Source organism: Chinchilla lanigera, unplaced genomic scaffold (assembly GCF_000276665.1).
Source record: "Chinchilla lanigera isolate Chin_1 unplaced genomic scaffold, ChiLan1.0 scaffold00001, whole genome shotgun sequence".
Lineage (NCBI taxonomy): Eukaryota > Metazoa > Chordata > Mammalia > Rodentia > Chinchillidae > Chinchilla > Chinchilla lanigera.
The window spans coordinates 22,776,532-22,798,624 of record NW_004955402.1 but is presented as its reverse complement, the minus strand read 5'-3'; the positions used below and the strand labels follow the sequence as shown (position 1 = coordinate 22,798,624).

General features: G+C 40.6%; 1 protein-coding gene across 1 annotated transcript in view; it reads right to left on the bottom strand.

Annotated features, from left to right (window-relative positions):
- Window positions 1-22,093, bottom strand: part of Mocos (molybdenum cofactor sulfurase) — a gene marked incomplete at its 5' end in the record, with an annotated part of 54,395 nt that overhangs the window by 9,804 nt on the left and 22,498 nt on the right. Inside the window, 5 exon segments of the mRNA XM_005372816.2 lie at window positions 1,179-1,284; window positions 4,312-4,436; window positions 7,002-7,080; window positions 17,620-17,782; window positions 20,340-20,798. Of these exon segments, the coding sequence (XP_005372873.2) occupies window positions 1,179-1,284; window positions 4,312-4,436; window positions 7,002-7,080; window positions 17,620-17,782; window positions 20,340-20,798 (932 nt within the window).

The following is a 22,093-nucleotide window of genomic DNA, read 5'->3' as shown; positions in this document are numbered from 1 at the left end:
TCAGCAGCCCACTTTTATAGAGGCCCAGGAGGGACCACTGACCACTTTCATTAAGCATATTTGTGCATTTTCAAGAGTCCACACCTTCCCATGACCACATGGTACATGACAGTCCCAGGATGCCTGGCTGCAGGTGCTCCTAGAGGTGTGGAACCACCTCGTAGGCCTGTGCGCTAGGAATGTGGAGCCCGTGCCCAGTACGGCTCTGGCATAACAGCTGGGTTATTTTCCCTAATGGCCCGGCTATTTGGTATTTCAGTTTCCTTTAAAGAACAGCAAAAGAATTGGCCCAACCAAATCCTTTCCAGGGCTGAGCCCACCTGCGGACACTCTCAGTGTCCTCAGGAGAGCACCGTGCCGGGGAAGAGAGGCAGGGGTGCTTGCTCTATCTGTACGCCTGCAATCCTACATGAAAGGCTTTCATACCTATTCTTTTTCAATCCTCAAAATGACTGTGAAGTAGGCCAGGGGTCCAAGGGGACAGTGGGAAGGTAGGCAATGAAAGTGGGGCACATTGGTGATAATTCAATTAAAACAAGTATTAAGAAACAGAATGATTAATAAATGAGAACTAAAGGTTCTCCACTGGGAATCTTGAAGGTGTCAAGGAGCACCGAAGATGCTGTAGTTTAGATCTTTAGTGTATCCCACAGGTCTGTGTGGTAAAGACTCGGTCCCCAGTGTGGTATTACTGGGAGGTGGTGGAAACTTTAAGAGGTGGAGCTTCAAGGCAGTCTGGGTTACTAGAAGTGTGTTCTCAAATGGGATTGTGGGGCTCTCATCTCCTCCTGTTTTTCCCCGCCCTGCTGTGAGATAAGTAGGGTTCCTCTGCCCTGTGCTCCCACCATGATGTGCTACCACAGGCCCAAAGCAACAGGCCAACGGACCAGGGACTAAAATCTCTTTAAAACTACTTAAACTTCGTTGTAAATTGGTTATCTCAGGTATTTGTTACAGTAACAGCACTCTAACATAGCAGATAGATGAGAACCCCTGGAAAGATGAATGGGAATTGACCAAAACCATTTGCTGACTTTTTTCTGAGCCTCAGTTTCTCATCTGTAACTTAAAGGTCTGGATTCAAGGTCTCTCAGATCCTCCCTCCCCAGGCAGGTGTCAGGCCTTGCTCCCAGGGGCAGGTGTGTTTCCACTGGTCTTCTGTCTGGAAGACATCTTACCTGGTGTTCAAGTGCTGATGAAGTTCCAGAATGCTTGATGTGTTTATCAGTAGGTACTGTGCCTCATTCACCAGGGAAAGGGTGGCTGTTATGCCAGCAAACTGATCTAAAAGTGAAGGGAGTATCGAAGAGTTGATTTTCTCAAAAGCATGAAGCTTCATTTCCATAGATTTACATTTTCAAAAGGCATATGCTATTTTTACCAGGTGAGGTGGGCACTGACAAAAAATGACAATGTTCTAAGCATGGCTTAAATCTCCCCAAAACCCAAAAGGAAGGTGAAATTATCTGGAGAAAACAGCAATAATAAAATGCTGAAGTGACATTGTTCCAGCAAGGGAGACTCGGCGATTCTTAGAAGAGGAAAGACTAGTGGACTGGAGCCCCTCTCCCCGCAAACAGGACAAGGGAGAGGAGCTTGACAGAGCAGCAGGCCCATTAGGAGCTTCTGAATCTAATTAAGAAAAAGATACTAACTTTGAAATAAGTGGCAGAAGATTTAAAACTACTGAAAGGAAAAAGATAAAACTATTGAAAGAAAATTTCAAAGCCCATCAGAATTGCTGGCAGCCTGGCTTTGTTTGATGGGCCCACCCTCATTATCATTATTCAAGCTGTCGGTAAAAAGGGTTGGCTGGGCCAGGACCTAGTAAGCCACCTCCAGACTATGGACTATGGACCCCGGAGTACACAAGAATGGTCCAGGCTGTCCACTTCCATCTGTCCTCTTTGCTAAAAGGGCTCTGTCAGAGAGAGGAGGTGCACCCTCCACAAAGGCCCTTCTGGTACTTCACAGAGGGGAGGCCATGGGTCTCCGAAGGCACACTGCCCCTGAGGGCCAAACTGAAAATCTCCAGAGTGGCAAACAAAAGCCTCATTCAAAACCCTGGAGCTGGGGCTGAGAAAATAAAGTCTCCAAAGCTAGGGTGAATGATCCTCCTATAGGTCAGATGGATTCTGATTCTTTACTAACCACAAAACTTGCAGAACCTCATTAAATTGTCAAGGGACAGATGATTAAAGGCATTTTAATGCTAGATCCCTGTGCTTTGGTCAAGGACCTCGGAAGGTTTGAGTGACAGTGTGTTAACTAAGTCCCTCCTTCCCCAGCTCTTTATTACTTAAACAAGGTTTGTCACAAGAGAGTGATGCTGACCCTAAGGGACAGTCACTCACCCACAGGAACCAATGGCAGGGAGTCCCACTGGCTCAGTAAGAGATTCATCTTCAACAATTTTTGCTCTTTATGTTTAATAATTATTTTTCAAAATATACAATATACTTACATTGCTTTGATCAACTTAGACTGTTAAGAACTCAACCCTGAAGAAATCTCCCAATACCTAGACCCTTAGAATCTCAGCAAGCTTAAAAAGTTTTTTAGACATTTCAACTTATGTTTTAGTTTTAGAGAGATATAATAAAGCAATCAATGAAAGATTTCTGAGCATGCAACAGATAACATTAAGATAAAATTCTGTTGAGGAAGTAGAAAAAGCACAAGGTAAAGAAGGAAAATAAAAGAAATAAAATTTCTTGAATGACCAATGATGTTGAACATTTTTTCATGTATTTATTTGCCATTTGTATTTCTTCATCTAAGAAATGTAAGAAACTGAAAGAGTAAATAAGATCCAAAAGGTACAATAGATATCATTAAAGGAAAAGAAACTGCACAAAAGGAAAGAACAACTGGGATGAGAGAAAGGAGAAAAGAAGGAAAGAGGGGGAAAAAAAGATATGTATATATATACAAGATAGCTATACACAAGATAGCTATGCTAATTTCTATTAGTTCATTGAAAGGAACAGTTAGCGCTTACATTGTTTGATCAATTTTGCATGCTTATATCTGGTAATCTGAGCAACTACTTTGAAGATAATAATATGCAATATAACAACCATTGTTAATATCCTATCATCTTGTTTTGAAATTCTGTATTGTTTTTATTGTTTTTTTTCTCTTTAAAATAAAAAAAAATTTCTGATGACTAAAAAAATTTCTGATGACTAAAAAAATTTCTGATGACAGTTTATTCATACACACACACACACACACACATATTGTAAATGAATACTCATGAAAGTAAAATTGCTGTGGTGTTGAAACACTAGTTTTACTGAAAAGAGCCCCTGTATGACAATGTTTACAATGTGCTAAAAACCATACCTTTTGCAAATGTTTATAACATTCTTAAAATTTAGATAATAACATAAAAATATATAAGGAGGAAATGTAGTTTTAAAAAATTCTTCCAAGGTACATCAACACAAAAATGTTTGAAGTCTAGTGCAGGCCCAGAGAGCTCTGCACCATTACTGGCATGCTTGATGCATAGTCAGAGATGACAGTCCCTGCCCCTGTACCGAGTGGGTGACAGGCTTTCTTCTCTGTACCCACCACCTTGCCTCACCCAGACCTCAGTCTCCCACTAGCACACTCCCAGCCACCACCCACAGGCCTCTTTGCTCCCCAAGTCTCCTGTCTGAGGCAGCTGCCCCACCAAGCCAGGAGTGTCTTTCAGACACAAGTGATGTCACCAAACTCCCCAGCTTAGAAGTCTCCAAAGGTTCCTGCAGCCATAAATAAGATATTGGCTCCGCATGCATCCTTTCCCCCAGCTTCTCCATCATCTCCCTGCACCCTAACAATGACTCATGATGGAAAAAAGATGACACAACTCTTAAAAGTCCGAGTAGTTAAGGTCCACACATCCGAGACCCAAGAGATTTTAGATTGCCAAGATTTCATTTCTATTTGGAGACAGAGCTAAAAATTAGAAACCTGACTTTTTTTCTTTCTGGATCCAAGCTGAGGACACTGAAGTTATTCCTGTTTTTATTTAACAAAACTGAATGTGCTTCTAAGCCCACAGGACTGGGCTGAATCGCTGAGCAGAGGCAAAGCAGCTGGCATGATACCCTCCTTGGCCTTCCTCCATAGGAGATTGCGGAGCCCACTGGTCTCACTGACCCAGAGCCACCCCGGCAGCTTCTTGCTGAAGGGTGATTGCTCCTGCGTTATGCACATGAACAAGTCACCCTGTGAGGACATTTCATGGGCTGTTTTTGATGTGTGCAGAGTAAACCAGTGTTCCTGCCCCTTGAGAACCCATCCCAAATGTAATAATACCTTTTCCATGTTTCTTCTTTGCGTTTCGTTGAAAATTTGAACTTTGTTTGATTAAATGACAGGGACGGCCCAAAAACTTTGACAACCAGCTTGAAATTTTTTCTCCACAATCATATGTATTTACCCTGGGGAGAAAAACAGGAAAGGAGAAAGGGAAGGAAGGAAGGAAGGAATAAAGGAAAGGAAATAGAGAAACAGGGTGAACTTCTATGTATTTTTAAAATAATTATCTACAGCACAAAAAGTCAGATTAAAATAAAATAAAATATGCCCTAAGTCCCCAGGGAGAAGGCAGCTGGAAGCAGCAGGCAGCTTGAGGGCTGCCAGGAGATCAAGGTATAGGAAGACCTACCCTGTGCAGCTTGAGAGAAGCTTTTGGACCGGATAAAACACTGTAGACATTCCTCTTTATAATCATTTTTATATTAATTATTGACCCTAAGGAGCACACAGCTTAGAATTTGAGATCTTCCTGAGAGGCATTTTGCTTGAAGAAGCCCTTCAAATGTGTCCTGGTTTTTTATACTGAACCTGACTGAAACATTCTCCCTCACAGCCAGCTCATGTAGCTGACATGTTTGGTTTGCAAAACGAACACTGCACCTACAAAATACCCAAATAAGTACATTCATTGATCCAATGTTTTAAAACTTGGGAATCCTCTAGAATTTTTCGAAATGTACATTATTGAAACTTATGATGCAAAATTGCTAATATCGTCTCTTGAGATTATAAGATAATATTGTTGATAACTTATCTTATCTTTAATTTTTACTGGGAAAAACAGTTGCCTTCCTGTTCTGGGAGAGGAAGAGAACAGGACTCCTTTGTAGTTCCCTCTCTCCTGTGCTTTGAAACATTTTACCCTGTCCATGTTTTTTACACTGAGTACCCATGGTTCCAAGCGGAAATGCATCTAGGCCCTAGCCATCAGAAAAGCTCTATTAACCAGAAGAAAGCACTTCTCCCGGATACAGCAGAGTGAAATGAACAACCAGGGCTGAGCCTGATAAATAATTACTCATCTCCCTCCAGCAGTAAACTTCTATTGGAAGGTGAGTAATAGCAACATAACAAAAATGTTGCCCCAAATTCATTGCCCTCATTGAAAATGTGCTGTAATTAATGTTTAAATTGGCAGAAACAGTTAAATTAGTGCACATGCTGGCAAGAATCTAGAGTATGTTCTCAATTCTTCAGCCTTCAGGTTGGAGATCAGTGCCTGTGATCTTCAGTTGTGTTGGCCCGGTCATTGCCCAACATCCCGCCCTTTTCTGGGGGGATAGCCCTTCAGAGCCCCAGAAGGATCCTCTGCCTAGGAGCACCAATCACTCAGGCCCAATTTGGATGTAGCTCTAGTATCTGAGTATAAAATATCATGTCATGATAGGTAAGGTTGTGTAGGTTCACAGCAGTGGAAATAGAAATGTAATTTGATTTGATACCATGGAGGATCACCAACAACCAAACATACCCTACTCACTACTGAGTTCACTGCAGCAACTAATAGGCAATTCGTACCTTTAAACCTTTTTAGTACATAGAAATCCTTAGTGTACTGTTCTCTAGTCAGCTGATGTAGTATTGGTGGGAATTTGGTTGGTACTAGATGGGACAGGTTTCCCATGGTTGTAAACCCTGCTATTCTACAATTTCAGGTACAGATAGGATTTAGATTACAAGGGACATGGACATTTGATGTATTCAGTGAACAGAATGATAACCACATACCATCAAAATATAAAATAGAAAAGTCATGACATTCAACCTCACTCTACATTTCCCAGATTTTAGCAGATGATTTATCATCAACAATGCAAATTAGGTAGTACTGCAAAGCTCTTTGTATATAACTTGTGGGTTGTCACCTGAATGCTCCAAGTTGGAAATCTGAGGGATGCTTTGAATTCCTCTCAGCCTCGGCATCCTCATCTACCCATCAGCTTGTGTAAGTGGTGTATTTCCAGAATATTTATTTGAGGCCTATCTGATTTTCTCTCTGACCCTGGTCCAAGCCTCCATCTCCTCTCACCCGTGTTGCCAACTCAGGTGCTTAGCCAGCCTTCCCACTTAGACCCTACCCCTGTCCAGTTACTCTACACCCACCAGGCAGTCTTTAAAAACTATGAACTAAGTGTCTTCCCTCACCACAGAGCTCCTCTGAACTGCTGCAGAAGCCTCTAAACTGTTTCCCCTGATTCTCACTCCATACTCTGAACCCAGCTTTTTCCAGGCTCTGCAGGGAGAACATAGGAATTCCAGGGAGAGCTCAAAATAAATAAACAAATAGAATATGCTAGGAATAATAAACAGGAAGGACAGGAATATGGTCAGACAGATGAAGAGGGAGGGGCCAACTGCTGGCTTGATCACGGGGTCTGCTGAGAAGAGGACTTTGGGGCAGAACTCTGACCGAGGGGAGACTAGTAAAGGGGAAGACCTGAGTTCTGTGAGTAAGAAATAGGGGAAGGCCATTCCAGGTAATGAGAACAGCAAGTGCAAAGCCTTGAGAAAGGAGTGTGCTTGGGAGGTTTGAAGAACAGCAAGGAGCCTACGTGGTTAGAGTGGATTGCACTGCCCACAGGATGAGGAGTGTGGCAGAGAACAGATCATACAGGGCAGTGCTTTCTTCACCCTCTGTGCCACCACGCCTACTGTAGCCAGGACTGTCACCTACCTTAGAGTCTTACCTGTCTGTACAGACTTTGCTTTGGCAAATCTGAGCCTGTTCACTCCCTTCCTCCAGAGGCACCTCTATGGGCTCCATCCCTAATGAACAAAAGGTAGAGACAAGTTTATCACCATAAATAAAATTGACAAACCATTATCCAACCTTATCAGAAAAGGAAAGAAAAGACTCAAATCCACACAATTAGGAATGAAAAGAGTGAAATCACAACAGACCCTGCAGAAATCCAGAAGATCATCTACACCTACTTTGAAAGCTTGTATTCTAATAAGATGGAAAATGCAAAAGAAATAGACAGATTCTTAGATCCATATGAATTACCAAAGCTGAATCAAGAAGATATAAAAATCCTAAATAAACCAGTATCAATCAGTGAAATCAAAGATTTGGTTAAAAACCTACTAACAAAGAAAAGCCCAGGCACTGACAGATTCACTACTGAATTCTACAAGAAATTTAGAGAAGACCTAAAACCACTACCTCTCAAACTCTTTAATGAAACTGAAAGGGAATCAATATTCCCAAATTCATTCCTGGAAACAAACATTAATTTGATACCAAAACTGGAAAAGGACCTAATTAAGACAGAAAACTACAGGCCAATCTCCCTAATGAACATAGATGCAAAAATTCTCAATAAGATACTGGCAAACAGAATGGAGCAAATCATCAATAAGATTATATACCATAACCAAGTGAGATTCATCCCAGGGATGCAGGGATGGTTCAACACACGTAAATCAATAAATGCAATACACCATATTAACAGAGCCAAGGACAAAAACCATATGATCATCTCAATAGATGCACAAGAAGCTTTCGACAAAACCCAGTACCCATCATAACAAAAACCCTACAAAAAATTGGAATAGATGGTCTTTATCTCAATCTGATAAAAGCTATCTATGACAAACCAACAGCCAACATCATACTAAATGGACAAAACCTCAAGCTTTCTCTCTAAAATCAGGAACAAGACAAGGATTCCACTGCCTCTACTTTTATTCAACATAGTCCTAAAAAATTTAGCCAGAGCAATTAGATGAGAGAAAGAAATAAAAGGAATAATGATAGGAAAGGAAGAAGTTAAATTATCATTACTTACAGATGACATGATAGTCTACATAGAAGACCCCAAAAACTCCACTAAAAAGTTGCTAGATTTAATAAGCAAATTCAGCAGCATAGCTGGGTACAAAGTCAACACTCAAAAATAAATAGACTTCCTGTACATGAATAACAAACTCACTGAGTGAGAAATTAGGGAAGCAACACCTTTCATGATAACATCCAAAAAATGAAATACCTAGGAGTCAATCTAACAAAGGATGTAAAAGACTTCTACATTGAAAACTACAGTACTCTGAAAAAGAAGATTGAAATGGATATCAGAAAATAGAAAGCTATCCCCTGCTCTTGGGTAGGAAGAACCAATATAGTAAAAATGGTCATACTTGCAAAACTGTTATACATATGTAATGCAATTCCAATCAAAGTTCCAAAAGCATATCTCACAGACTTAGAGAAAACAATCCTACATTTGGAACCAGAAGGGACCTAGAATAACAAAGACAATTTGGAGCAACAAAGGCAAGGAGGGGGCATTATAATCCCTGACTTGAAATTATACTATAAAGCTGATAAAAACAGCATGGTACTGGCAAAAAACAGACCTGAAAATCAACTGAACAGATTAGAAGATGCAGAAATAACTCCAAACATCCTCAGCCACCATATCTTTGACAAAAAGGCCAAACACATCAACTGGAAGAAGATAGCCTCTTTAATAAATAGTGCTGGAAAAACTGGCTCTGCACATGCCAAAGATTAAAATTGGACCAATATCTTTCACTCTGCACTAAACTAAATTTGAAATGGATCAAAGATCTAAATATTAAAACACCAACATTAAATCTGCTAGAAGATAGAATAGGTAAAACACTTGAATACATTGGTGTAGGCAAAAACTTTATGAATAAAACCCAAATTGCACAGGAACTATCACAAAGAATCAACAATTGGGATCTCATCTTATAAAAAGGCTTTTGCACAGCAAGAGAAATCACCAACAGAGTGAAGAGACAAGCCACAGTGTGGGAAAAAATGTTTGCAAGTTGTTCCTCATACAAAGGATTACTATCAAGAACATATAAAGAACTCAAAAAATTCAGACCTCCAAAATTTAAAGACCGAATCCAAAAATGGGCATTTGAGATGAACACACACTTCTCAGATGAAGAAATACAAGCAGCAAATAACTATATGAAAAATGTTCAACATCACTGGCTGTTCAAGAGGTGGTGATTATCAGGAAATCAACCAATAACAAATGCTGGCAGGGTTGTAGGGAATAAAGAACCCTTCTCCACTGTTGGTGGGAGTGCAGACTAGGGCAACTACTGTGGAAATCAGTGTGCAGATTCCTAAGAAAACTAGAATTGGAGGTCCCATTTGACCCAGCTATTCCCTTCTGGGTATTTTCCTAGAAGAGCTAAAAACATCACACTATAGTAATATATGTGCACTCCTGTTTATAGCAGCACAGTTTGTAATAGCTAGATCTTAGAAACAACCCAAATGCCCATCAACTGAGGACTGGATAAAAAAGATGTGGTTTTTTTATACAATAGAGTACTACTTGGCCATAAAGAAGGGTAAACAGGAGACTTTTATAGGTAAATGGATGCAATTTGAGATCATGCTCATAAGTGAAATAAACCAGACACACATGAGTAAACATTGTATCATCTCCCTAGTGTGAGAAGCTGAAAGAGTAAATAAGATCCAAAATGTACAATAGATATTGTAAAATGGGAAGAAATTTCAAAGGGAAAGAGAAACTGGGATGGGAAAATGAAGAAAAGAAGGAAGGGGAAAACAAAATAATTATATATATATATATATATATATATATATATATTTTAAGATAGTTATACTAATTTCTCTTAGTTCATTGAAAGGAAAGTTTTGTGATAATATTGGTTGGACAATTCAATGCCAATATCTTGTACTCTGAGTTAAGATATCAAAACACAATGTATTAACAATTGTTACTCTCTTATTACCCTGTTTTGAAATTTTGTTTTCTTTCTTTTTCTTTTTAAGATAAAAAAAAGAGTAATCATTGAGCTATTTTAAAAAAAGATTATGAAAAAGAGTCAAGGAGAAATTCTGGATATGAAAAATTCAACTGGAAGTATGGCTAACATGTACAACCAATCATGTCAGAACTTGAAGAAAAGGCTGGTGTAGCAGATCATGGATGCAATGACTTAGATCTAAAACGGTCCCTAAAGCCTCATGTGTTTGGAAAGTGACTGGACTGTGGGGATATGACAGCTGACTTGCCAGTAGGAGGCAGGGTCTGCTCAGAAGAGGCAGGTCGCTGTGGGTGTGCCCTGAGAGGACACACCTCCCTGTCTGGCTCCTCCCTAGACCCTCTGCTTCCTGGCTGCCGTGATGTAAGCATCTTTTCCTCCTCTGTGCCCATCTGCCATGCTGTCCTGCCTTAAAGCCAATGAACTAGACTAAAAATGGGAGCCAAAAAACAACCTCTCTTCGTTTAGGTCATGGGTGGTGATTACTGTATCCTAGCAACAAGAAAGTGACTAAGACAATGTGCTAAGTATGCCTTAAAAACAAGACACCATGGAAACTGGATCCAACAGCTGCTAGATGATTAAAAAAATAAAAATATATTCACTAAAATCACAGCAGAAAATTTTCTAAATCTAGGAAAAGTACTCAAAATTCAGGTAAATAAGGCATCTAGAACCCCAAACAACCATTGCCAGCTAGTATTATTTGGACAGTTAAATTGTACTCTGAGTAACTAATTTAAAGATAGCAATATACAATGTATTAATCATTGTTACCCTCCTATTATCTTGCTTTGAAATTTTTTTTTTCTCTTTAAAAAAAAAGTTTATCATCATACAAAATGAACAGCTATGCAGGAAAAGCCCATTATCATGAAGTCTAAAAAATTTTAATGACTCTGGATCTTGGCTGGATGAAGAACATGGCTGGGTCTTAGAAATTTACAACACAGGGATTTTCTTCATCATTATTCAGTACCACCAACGGAGCATGCTTCTGGTAGAAGATCCTGCACTGCGACGATTGTACCCACAGTCCCTGGGATGCTTTATAAATGACTTTGAAAGATTTCTCCACTCCACATGACTCCACATTCTGAGATCCTTGTTCTCTAAGATATCTTAAATCCTTTATAAATAGACAGGCAGACATGAAGCCTGATGCTGTAAAAAATATAGCATCAAATTAAATTCTTGCATCAAGTCATTACTGCCTAAAAAAAAAAACTTACTATATCATTGGGATTGGAAACTTCTTTTTCCTTTAATTGTTACATATGTCTTATATAAGAGTATTACATACATTTGTAATAGCTTAAAGTAATAATTAATATATGTTAATATCTGAGGTACCAAATTCAAATGGAAAGTGTACAATAAAATGTTACATTATGGTTTGGGTCTAGGTGTCCCCCCAAACCTCATGCAGTCATAGGGCTTTCTCAGAGGTGGCTGAGTCTAGAGTGTGTGATGCTGGGATTAAGGGTGTGTGATTACTAAATCAGTCCACTGATTGGTTTGGTGCCACCCTGCTCCCTGTGGTCTGCATAAGATAAAAGGGACAGAAAGAGGCTTGTCCTCCCTTGTTGCTTTTTTTTGTTTTCTGCAGCCCTGAACTGTTTCTCCTTTGGGATGACCCTCTGCCTAGCCACCTTGGCTTAGAACCAACCAATTATGAACTGAAACCTCTACAAGCTGTGAGCTAAATAAACCTTTTCCCCTTTAACTTTGGGTGTCAGGTATTTTTTCTCAGCAAAAAGACAGAAGTAACTAAGACAGGTTACATATATACCAATCTCACTAAAAAAATAGATACCAAATGCTAAATACAAAATATTATCAAACCAAACACAGCAATATGTTTAAAGATTATTGCCAAGTAGTATTTTTATTTCTCAAGAAAGCAAGGGTATTTCAGTTCTAGACAATTCACAAATGTAATGTATCACATTAATAGATTATAAGAGAAAAAATAATAAAGAACAAATGCAGAATACACATTTGTTAAAAACTCACAATAAGTCATGATAAACATTTTGACAAAATAAGAAAATAACTTCTTTAGCTAACAAATCTTATTGAAAGCAAACAACATTCTTATTTTGAAACTTCAGAAGCATTCCATTCAAGTCAGTAACAGAGAACGGTGGCTTCTAACACTACTCCATTCAATATAAGACAGATTAGCAATGTACTAAGAAAAAGAAAAAAGAGAAATGAAAATTGGAAAGGAAGATAACAAAAATATTAGTAGGGGAAGATATGGGAAATTAGAACCTAACTAAAAAATTCCTGCACCCCCCAAAAATGTAAAGCCAGACTCACTGAAGACGGTAGGGAGATTCATGACATCCTGTCCCCACAGACCCTCCCTCTGTACAGTGCCATGGAGGCAGGGAACGACCCCCACCTTCCAGCTTCCCCCCTGAGGAGCAAGGGTTGGTTTGTGTGTCCAGCACCCAACTTTTCTGAGAGAGCTCAGTAGAGGATTGACTTATGCCTTCATTTCCTTAGACCCCTATGAGTCCGGCACAGTTAAGCCACCTCGAGGAGAAAGGAGGTAGAAGCTTGGGCTGGCAGATACCACTGATCCTCCTCCCTCCTCGGAGCAGGCAGACAAACCCGCAGCTTCCTGCTTCTCCTAAGAGAGAGAAAGAGTTGGTAGAGAACCCCACAATCTCCGGTCATGCTGACTGGTGAAGATCTCCTGTATGAAGCTTGTGAAGTCTGAGACAATTTCCTGCTCTGTCGAATGCACAAACACCGACACAAGAGTGGAGAAAAATGAAGAAGTAGGAAAAGATGTTCCAAACCAAAAAACAAGATAAATTTCCAGAAACAGTCCCTAATGAAATGGAGTTATATGATTTACCTGATGAAGAATTTCTTAAAGTCTCATAAAAATACTCACCAAGGTCAAGAGTACAATTTATAAACAAAGTGAGTGTTTCAACAAAAAAGATTTTGGGCCAGGGATATAGCTCAGTGGCACAATGCCTGCCCGGCAAGCACAAGATCCTGAGTTCAATTCCCAGCATCAAAAAAAAATATTTTTTAAAATTTAAATGCCAGGGCTGGGGATATAGCTTAGTGGTACAAGTGCCTGCCTGGCAAGCGCAAGGTCCTGAGTTCAATTCCCGGTACCAAAAAATAAAAAAATAAAAACTAAATGCCAAAAAGAAATAATAAGAACTGAATAACCTAATAACTGAAAAATATAATAGCTAAAGAACATAAAACTATAACTAACTACAAGTGTTTCAACAGCAGACTGAACAGAAGAGAGGATGAGGAAACTCAAGTACAAGTCATTGGCAATAACTCAGAGAAGCAAAAGAAGAAAAGAAAAAGACTGCAGAAAGCTTTAGGGAATTATGAAGAACCATCAAGAGGACCAATATACACATTATGGAGGTCCAAAAAGGAGAAAAGAGAACGAGAGGAACAGAAAGTTTATGCAAAGAAATACTGGCTGAAAGTTTCCCAAATCTGGAGAAAGAATAGACTTCTAGATCCAATGAATCCACAACAAAGCCAAATAAAATGAACCCAAAGAGATCCACTCCAAGACCTTATAACCAAACTATCAAAAGTCAAAAAGGAGATAATTTTAAAGCAGTTCTAAAGAACAAACATATATCCAGAATATATAAAATACTCTTTCAATTCAATAATAAAAACTAATAATCCTTTTTAAAATGGGCAAATAATTTGAAGACATTCTTCTGAAAATACACAAATGGACAATAATGTAGGAAAATGATAATATCTGCCAACTGATGAATGGATAAAGAAAATGCGGTACATCCATTCAGTGGAATATTATCCCACAACAAAAAATGTATAGCATTTACTAATACATGCTGTAACATGTCTTGGAAATATTATGCTAAATAAAGAAGCCAATCATACCTTGTATGATTCCATTCATGGGAAAATCATAGTGGAAAAATCCATAGAAACAGAAAGTAAATCAGTGGCTTCCCGAATGAGGCTAGAAATGGCTAGTGACTGCTAACAGATATGGAAATGTTCTAAACTTGAATTTACTAAAAACAACTGACTGTAGGCTTTAAGTAAATGAATTTCAGGGTATGTTACACATATGAGTAAAGGTAGAAGAAAATGAAAATATGGAAAATGACACTGTAAAAAAAATTAATCAGGTCTGGGGATGTAGCTCAGTGGCAGAGTGCTTGCCCAACATGCACAAGGCCCTGAGTTCAATCCCCAGTGAAATACACAAAAAAAGGGGGCTGGGGATTTAGCTCAGCGGCAAAAGCGCCTGCCTGGCAAGCGCAAGGTCGTGAGTTCGGTTCCCGGTACCGGAGAAAAACCAAAAAAAAAAAAAAAAAAAAAAAAAAAAAAAAAAACACAAAAAAAGAAAAAATAATAATCAAAAGAGAGGTCGGTGACTCTTTTAATATCAGAAAGATAATTGCATACTTCACAGTGTGAAACAAAGTAAATTACCATGTATAAAGAAGGACACTACTTAAAGAGGAACAATTCACCAAAAACTCATAATAATACTAAATGAAGCACAGGCTAACAAAAATAAAGGGGGAAAATAGGCAAATCCACAATTATAGTTCAACACCCTGTGCAGTGCACAGAAAACTAGTAGGCAGAACAACCAGCAACCATATAGAAACACTGAACAATACCATCAACCAACTGGATCCAATTGACATTGATAGAATATTTCACCTATGAATAGAGGAAATCATATTCTGTTCAAACACACACGGAATGCTCTTGGCAATAGGTATCCTGGATCATAAAATGAACCTTAACAAATTTTAATGCATTAAAGACATACAGAATATGTTTTCTTTTTTGGAGAGTTTAGGGGAATTAAACTAAATGTCAATAATGGGAAGATAACAAGAAATCTCTAAACATTTAGATTTTTAGCCACGTCTCTAACAATCCATAGGTTACAAGGATGCAAGAAACACAAATAATATCCAAAAAGATGTTTGACATCATTAGCCAAAAGGAAATGCAAATGAAAACCAAGAAAAGAAACCACTACACATCTATTGAAATAAATAAAATTTAAAATACTGTCAACACCAAGGGCTAGCAGGATGCTGAACAACTGAAACTCTCATACATTGCTGAATGGAATTCACAATGGTGCCACTCTAGAAAACGGCCCAGCAGTTTCATGTACAGGTAACATATATTTCCATGTGACCCCAGAATCTATTCCTAGCTATTTCTTCTAGAGAAATAAAAACTGTGGTTTCCCTAAAACCTTTATATGAATATTTACAGTTCAATTCATAATTGCTCAAAACTGGATAGCACTCTCTGGAAGGCATCCCTTGGAGGTCTGGGCTCTATAAACATGTGGCCCCACAACCAGAATCCAGGGAAGTAAGTGTAGGCTGTCCAGTTGTGCTGGAGGCTGCTGACCAGCCAAAAGACCCCAGGGTTTATCAGTCCTTTGGTAGCTACAGATCTGGTGGGGTACCACGTGTACATCATGCCTCATGTAGACTTAAACATTTCCAGAAGGACACCTTTGACACTGGGAGACCAAGGTTACAGCAAGAGAGAATGACTTTTTAAATGTCATAGCATTTATCTATTCAAAACACTAAATAAATAAAAAGTTTACAATAACTCTTCAAAACTAGAGACAACTAAAATAGCCTTTGATAAATGAACGGATAAAACACACTGTTGCATTCATACTTTGGAATACAGCTCAACCATAAAGAAGAATGACTACTGCCACATGTGAGAACTTGAAGGGATCTTAAAGGCATCATTCTAAGAAAAGCTAATCTCAAAAGGTCACCTACTATACTATTTTAATATAACATTCTCAAAAGGATAAAACTACAGTAATAGAGAAAGGATCTCTGGTTAGGGCAGGGCAGGCTACACTAGGTAGCACAAAGGAGTTTTTTGGGGGTTTGTACCTTGACTGTGGGGATGGCTACACAAATATATATGTGCATTAAAATTCATATGGAAGAACAAAAGGCCAAGAATAACCCAATAACTTGAAAAAGGAGATATCAAGACTCATTCTATAACTATAGTGATACTGGCCTATTGATTCAAGGAAAAATAGCCAAAATAGAAAAACCACAGTGAAGAAAAAACAATCATAAATACATGAAAATGTAGTATATCACTTAAGCTCAGCTACAAATTAGGGGAAAAATTGGAATATTCTGTTAGTGGTAGGTAGGGTGAGAAAGGCAAAAGAATAAGACCCAAGAAGTGTACACAGAACATTTCAGCCACATTTACAATATTTTATTATTATTTCTTTAAAAAAAGAAGGACTGCTGGGTATGATCATGCATACTTATAATTCCAGCACTCTGACAGGCTGAGACAGGGGGACCTCAAATTCAGCCCAGCCTGAGCAATTTAGCAAGACCCTATCTCAAAAAATAAAAAGATCTAGAGATATACCTTGGTTTTGAGACCCTGGGTTCAATTCCTAGTACTAGGATAAATCCATACATATATACATATATAGACACATGCCTATGTAAATAAGAATACAGGAGGAGGAGGATCTGAAGGAAATGTGGCTAAATGTTATGTGTTACATTATTCTATGAGTCCAACACTGTAGCCACTAGCCACATAAAGCCATCAAAATTAATTTAAATTAAATACAATTTAAAATTTAGTTCAAGTGCCCAATAGCCACAGGTAACCAGTGACCACCAAACTGGGCAGAGTAGGTGCGGGACATCTCACCACAGAAAGTTCTATTGGACAGAGTTGGTCTACACATTTTCATGTGTTAAAACCACCAAGGAAGAATCAAAGCCTACAATGCACATTATGAGTGAAGGGAGAAAAGGAAGGTGTTATGGCTTGCATCTAGATGTCTCCCCAGAGCTTTGTGTAGTAGGGGCAGGAGGGCTTTTGGAGGTGGCTGGATCTACAGTGTGTGATACTGGGATTAAGGACGTGTGATAACTAAATGGGTTTAGCACAGTTCTTGGTGTGGGGGCCTCACCATGGGTGTGGGTGGTACCAGTCAATAAGGTTATAGGCTGGATAGAAAACAAAGCAAGTGAGGGAAGGCAGGCTGGCTGCTGCTGCATTACACTTCCTGCCTCACTTGGTATGGACTGTGTCTCTTCTGTGATGTCCCTCTGCCATGCCACCCCGCCTTGGAGCCAGCTGACTATGGACCGAAACCTACAAACTGTGAGCTAAATGAACCTTTCCTCCTTTAACTTTAGGGGTTGGGTATTTTGTCCCAGCAATGAGAAAAGTAACAAAGACAAAAGGTGAGTGCAAAGGATATCATACAACTCCAAGATTAAAGCTCTTTCCTTTCTGGCTGGACTGTCAAACTGTTACCTCTTCTCAGAAATTTCCCGAAACAAATGGGAAACAAGCTTTTTGTTGTCTGTCTGACACGTTCACTTTATAATACTTTTAATATTTGGTAGCAGAAAGATATTTGCTTATTTTTATCTGAATATGAAAGCTCTCTCCACAGCTACCCTGGGAAATGAAGTGTTTTCACACCTTTGGCTTTGATGACCATGATCCTTTGCTGAAGGTTGATGAAGGGCTGGATCAGACAGAGCCTTGGCTCCTGCTTCTGACTCAGGCAAATGCCGTTGTGGTTTACAACCATCCAGCTGCGGTCATACAGCAGCCCTTGGTTTCCTATGGGCCATCTGGTCACCTAAACAAAAGGTAGGTGTATTTTAGGTTACGGCTCTTCAAAGATGCATTTCACATTATCACACGGGGGGGGCACAAATACAGGTGGATTTCATGAACTCTACACACACTTGAAGGAATAAAGAGAAGAAGAAGAGAAAGCAAAATGAAGAAGGCAATGCAAAGGAGACAATGGTGTGGGAGCAGGAGACCTTTCATTCAGCCTCCAGATCCACTCCTCGACCATGTCCACCTCAGCCTGTGTTCTGAATCAGTAAGCTGTGTTCTGAATCAGGAAGCTGTGTTCATGCACGACATTCCAAAAGCACAAGAGTGTACTCTGTCCCACCGTATCCAAAACCCTTCTGCACAATGCCCACGGCTCCTGCTTTTTCTACACCCTTCTGCTATAGTGGGTGTGTGTCCGGGCACATCCTAACATGACAAATACGGCTCTTGCACAAACCGTGGCTATGCTGGGATGCTGAGTTGATCCACTTTAAGTGTGTAAGTTTTTCTGAATTCTTCATATTTCTACAAAACTAAAATACAAACTACACTCAGTACCCAGATCCCGCTTTTTAATACCATTGCCCAATTAAAAAAAAAAACAAAAACTGAGACTCCTCAGAGAAGCGGTTAACTCTACGGCTGGATCAGGATAATTTGGAAGAATGAGATGTCAAGACTTGTTCTGTAGCTCTAGTATTATCAGCCTATTGGTTCAAGGAAGACGATGCCCTCGCTGAGCTCAGTCTCCTCATCTGTACCATGCCGAGCCATCTTTGTGTCTGTGTTATAAAACGCACACGAGCTGTGAAGGCAGAGTCCTCATATGCAGAGGGAATGCAGAGTCCTCACCTGCCTCTGCTCAGGAGTGGGGATGAAGCTCCTGGTTTAGGTCTCAGCCTGGAGGCTCTTAGGGGAACACCCTGGAATGCAGGCCAGCACACAGCCCAACCTCTGTATGTCTGATGAGGAGCTGAACAACTTGTCACCCCAGGCTCAGGAGTCTGGACCTTGGGACACACATGAAGATTATAGAAAGACAGCCTCAGGTTGGCCACAGCAGGAAAGACAGCCTTTTGGAGTCTAGGGCTAGCTGCCAGCCAAGGCCTCTGGGTATGAGGAGCACTTGGCCACCTGTATGCAGATATAGTACATGTCGGCCTGCAGGTTCCAGGATCCCCAACAGATACTGAAATCTTATATTAGACAGTGCAGTATTTGCACATAACCTATGCACATCCACCTTCCCATCTCTAGATTATGTATACTACCTAGCACAGTGTAAATGCTATATAAATAGTTCTTGTACTGTACTATTTAGGGAATAATGACAAGAAGAAAGAGTATGTATTTGTTCAGTACAGATACATTTTTTAAAAATATTTTTGATCTCTGTTTGGTTGAATCAGTGGATGTACAACCTGACTACAGTTTGATACCACAGGGTCAACTGAGCAGAGCAAATCACATGAGACCAAAGACCTAAAGCTAAGCAAATACAGATTCGAATCCTTGCTCTGTCATTTATTAGCAGGTGACCTAGGCAAAGTGCTTAACCTCAACCTACTTAGGATCCGTACCTGGGGATAATGTTACCATTCACCTTATGTGATTGCTTTAAGTATCAGATAAAGGAAGCGTATCAAATGCTTCAGCAAGGGGCTGGTACATACATTCTGGGAAAGTTCATTTTCTTTTTTTTTTTTTTTTTGGTGCTGGGAAGAACTCAGGACCTTTTACTTGCCAGGCAGGCACTTGTGCTGCCAAGCTATTTCCCCGGCCAGGGAAAGTTATAGCTACTGTGATCAACAGCAATAAGGTATCACCACTCAGAAATGGAGTTGTTATGGTTTGTGTCCGAATATCCCCCAAAGCTTCATGCAGTCACGAGGTGAGCTTCTAGAGTTTATGATTGATTCATGACCCAATGTTGGAATTGTGGGTATGAGTTTTACACCTGCCCTGGGGCAGATACTTTACATACAATGTAAAAGAGAGAAAGAAGGGCTTGCTACAGCTCCTCCCTTTTTGCTCTTGCTGCTTTTGCTGTCTTCTGCCACCTGAACTGTTGCCCTCTGCCATGTGCCACCCTGCCTTGGAGCCAGCTGTTATAGACTGAAACTTCCACAAACTGTAAGCTAAATAACCCTTCCCTTCCTTAATTCTAGGCATCGAGTATTTTGTCTCCGCAATGAGAGAGAAATAACCAAGACAGGAGTCCTCTGAGGGGTTCCTGTAAGCAGAGTCCCATTCAAAAGTCAGCCTACAGGGGCTGGGGATTTGGCTCAGGGGCACAACGCCTGCCTGGCAAGCACAAGGTCGTGAGTTTGATTCCCAGTACTGGGGAAAAAAAAAAAAAAAAAAAAAAAAGTCAGCCTACATTTTGCCCAATAAAGAAGGCAAAATGAGAATCGGTTTTTCATATCCACCGCACTCTGACCATATGATTTTGAGTTTTGCATGCTTTTTTCACTGTCTATATCCTTTCTTCATTTTATTTAGGAGAAGAAAAAAAAACATTATACAGAAACCAAAGAGAAGCAGTTTTTGTGCAAAGAGAAGGCCCCTACCTCAAAGGCAGCACAGGATTTGATGGGGTAGAGATAAAGGTTGGTGACAATGTGTGGCCCACGGTCCCCAGGCAGGATGCCTGCAGCTTTCTCTGACAGAGTCTGCTGGGTGCTAGAGGCCTTGCTCAGAGCAGGGCACAAACCCACAGTATTCACGGTGGAGCTGGAGTTGTTCCAAACGCTGGAGTCCATGCAGGTGCTTTCCCAACGTGAGACACAATCTCTCCCATTGACTGCAGAAGTGTCCTGCACCTTCCCCTCTGCTGATAGGGCGCCACCCTCCCCAGTGCTGGCCTGAGGGACAGGCTGGCCACCTGGTAAGCGCAGGCGAGTGGCTATGATGAACCTAAGAAATGCCTGGGCATCCTCAAATGTAGACATGTACCCAAAGGAAATCCTCACAGAGCCTGTGGGCTGCCCATCTATGAGGTCAACGTTGTCTCCACACACATGACCAGCCTGGAATAAAAAGGAGATAAGTCAGCCAGACTTGGGCCTCATGACTGGAAATAGTTTTGTAAAACAAACTTTGAAAATTTTTAAATTAACCCAGCAGAGCAGACCTGCAACACTAATACGTGCTGTGTGGCTGAGACACAGCTCAGCTCTGAACACTCAGGGACCACTCCCCAGACCTCCCTCTGCTCAGCTGTGAACTGAAGCTGATACCAATCTCACGGGGCCACTGGAGAGCTGAAGAGAAATACTTGATGAAGAACATTCACCAGAGCTGCCACACCACTGGCCCACAGAGGGCCAGAGGATGAGCCAAAGTTTCAGAACCGCTGAGAGGTTGGCTCCACAGTCTACCAGGGCTGAGGCAAGAGAAACGCCTGCTAGCCGCCTGGGACTCTCAGCCTTGCTGAGGACTGAAGGGAGCCTGCGTCCCTGAGAAAAGCCCCTGGGAGGAGGGAAGGGAAGAGATGGCCCACCTGAGGCCACTGGGAAGACCCGCAGCAGCCTGGGCATCCCTACCAAGATGGGGAGGAGAGGCAAGAGGACGTCAGCCCCCAAGCCCTGTTGCCTGATGGTCAGTGTGACTATTAGGCTGCCTGGGACACCTCCTTAGTGAATCTAGCCCAGTCCCCAGAGACATGGCCATACCATTCCACACAAGCAGAACTGTATCAGGAGCTGCATTTATGTTTTGGGCCTCTGCCTCCCTTTCTCTGCCTCACCCCACTCTCTCCCTCTCCCCCCTTCTCCTTCTCTCCATCTCTTTCTCTCTCCCTCTGTGTGTGTGTGTATTATTCTTTCTTTTTAAATAAAATCTAGTTCATGATTAGTTAGGGATAGAGTTCCTACAATATTCAGCAGCAACCAATAGAAACTCAACTTAGAAATTACTCCAAAATAAATCAGGGCACTTTGCCACTCGAAGTATTCTTAAGAAATGGTTCAAAACATGTTGTATCTGACAGTGAAAAACCTCAGCCTCAGGGATAGACAGGAAGGGTGGGGATTCTTGAAGACACAGAAGCCTTGAAACTGCGGAAGAATTCCATTGTACCCGCAACCCAAAGGGAGATGAAATTGGAATCCTTAAGGGTGTGTACTAGCATATCCCTTGTTAACAGCCCTCTCTACCTTTATATTTTTGCTCTGCAAGTAAAAAATAAACCAAAAAGTACTGCCATAAAGATGGTATCTTAATGCCAAGAGTGGGTACATGCCTGTAATACAAGCACTCGGAGGCTGACGCAGGAGGATTAAAGTGAGTTCAAGGCCAGCCTGGGCTACATAGGCAGTTCAAG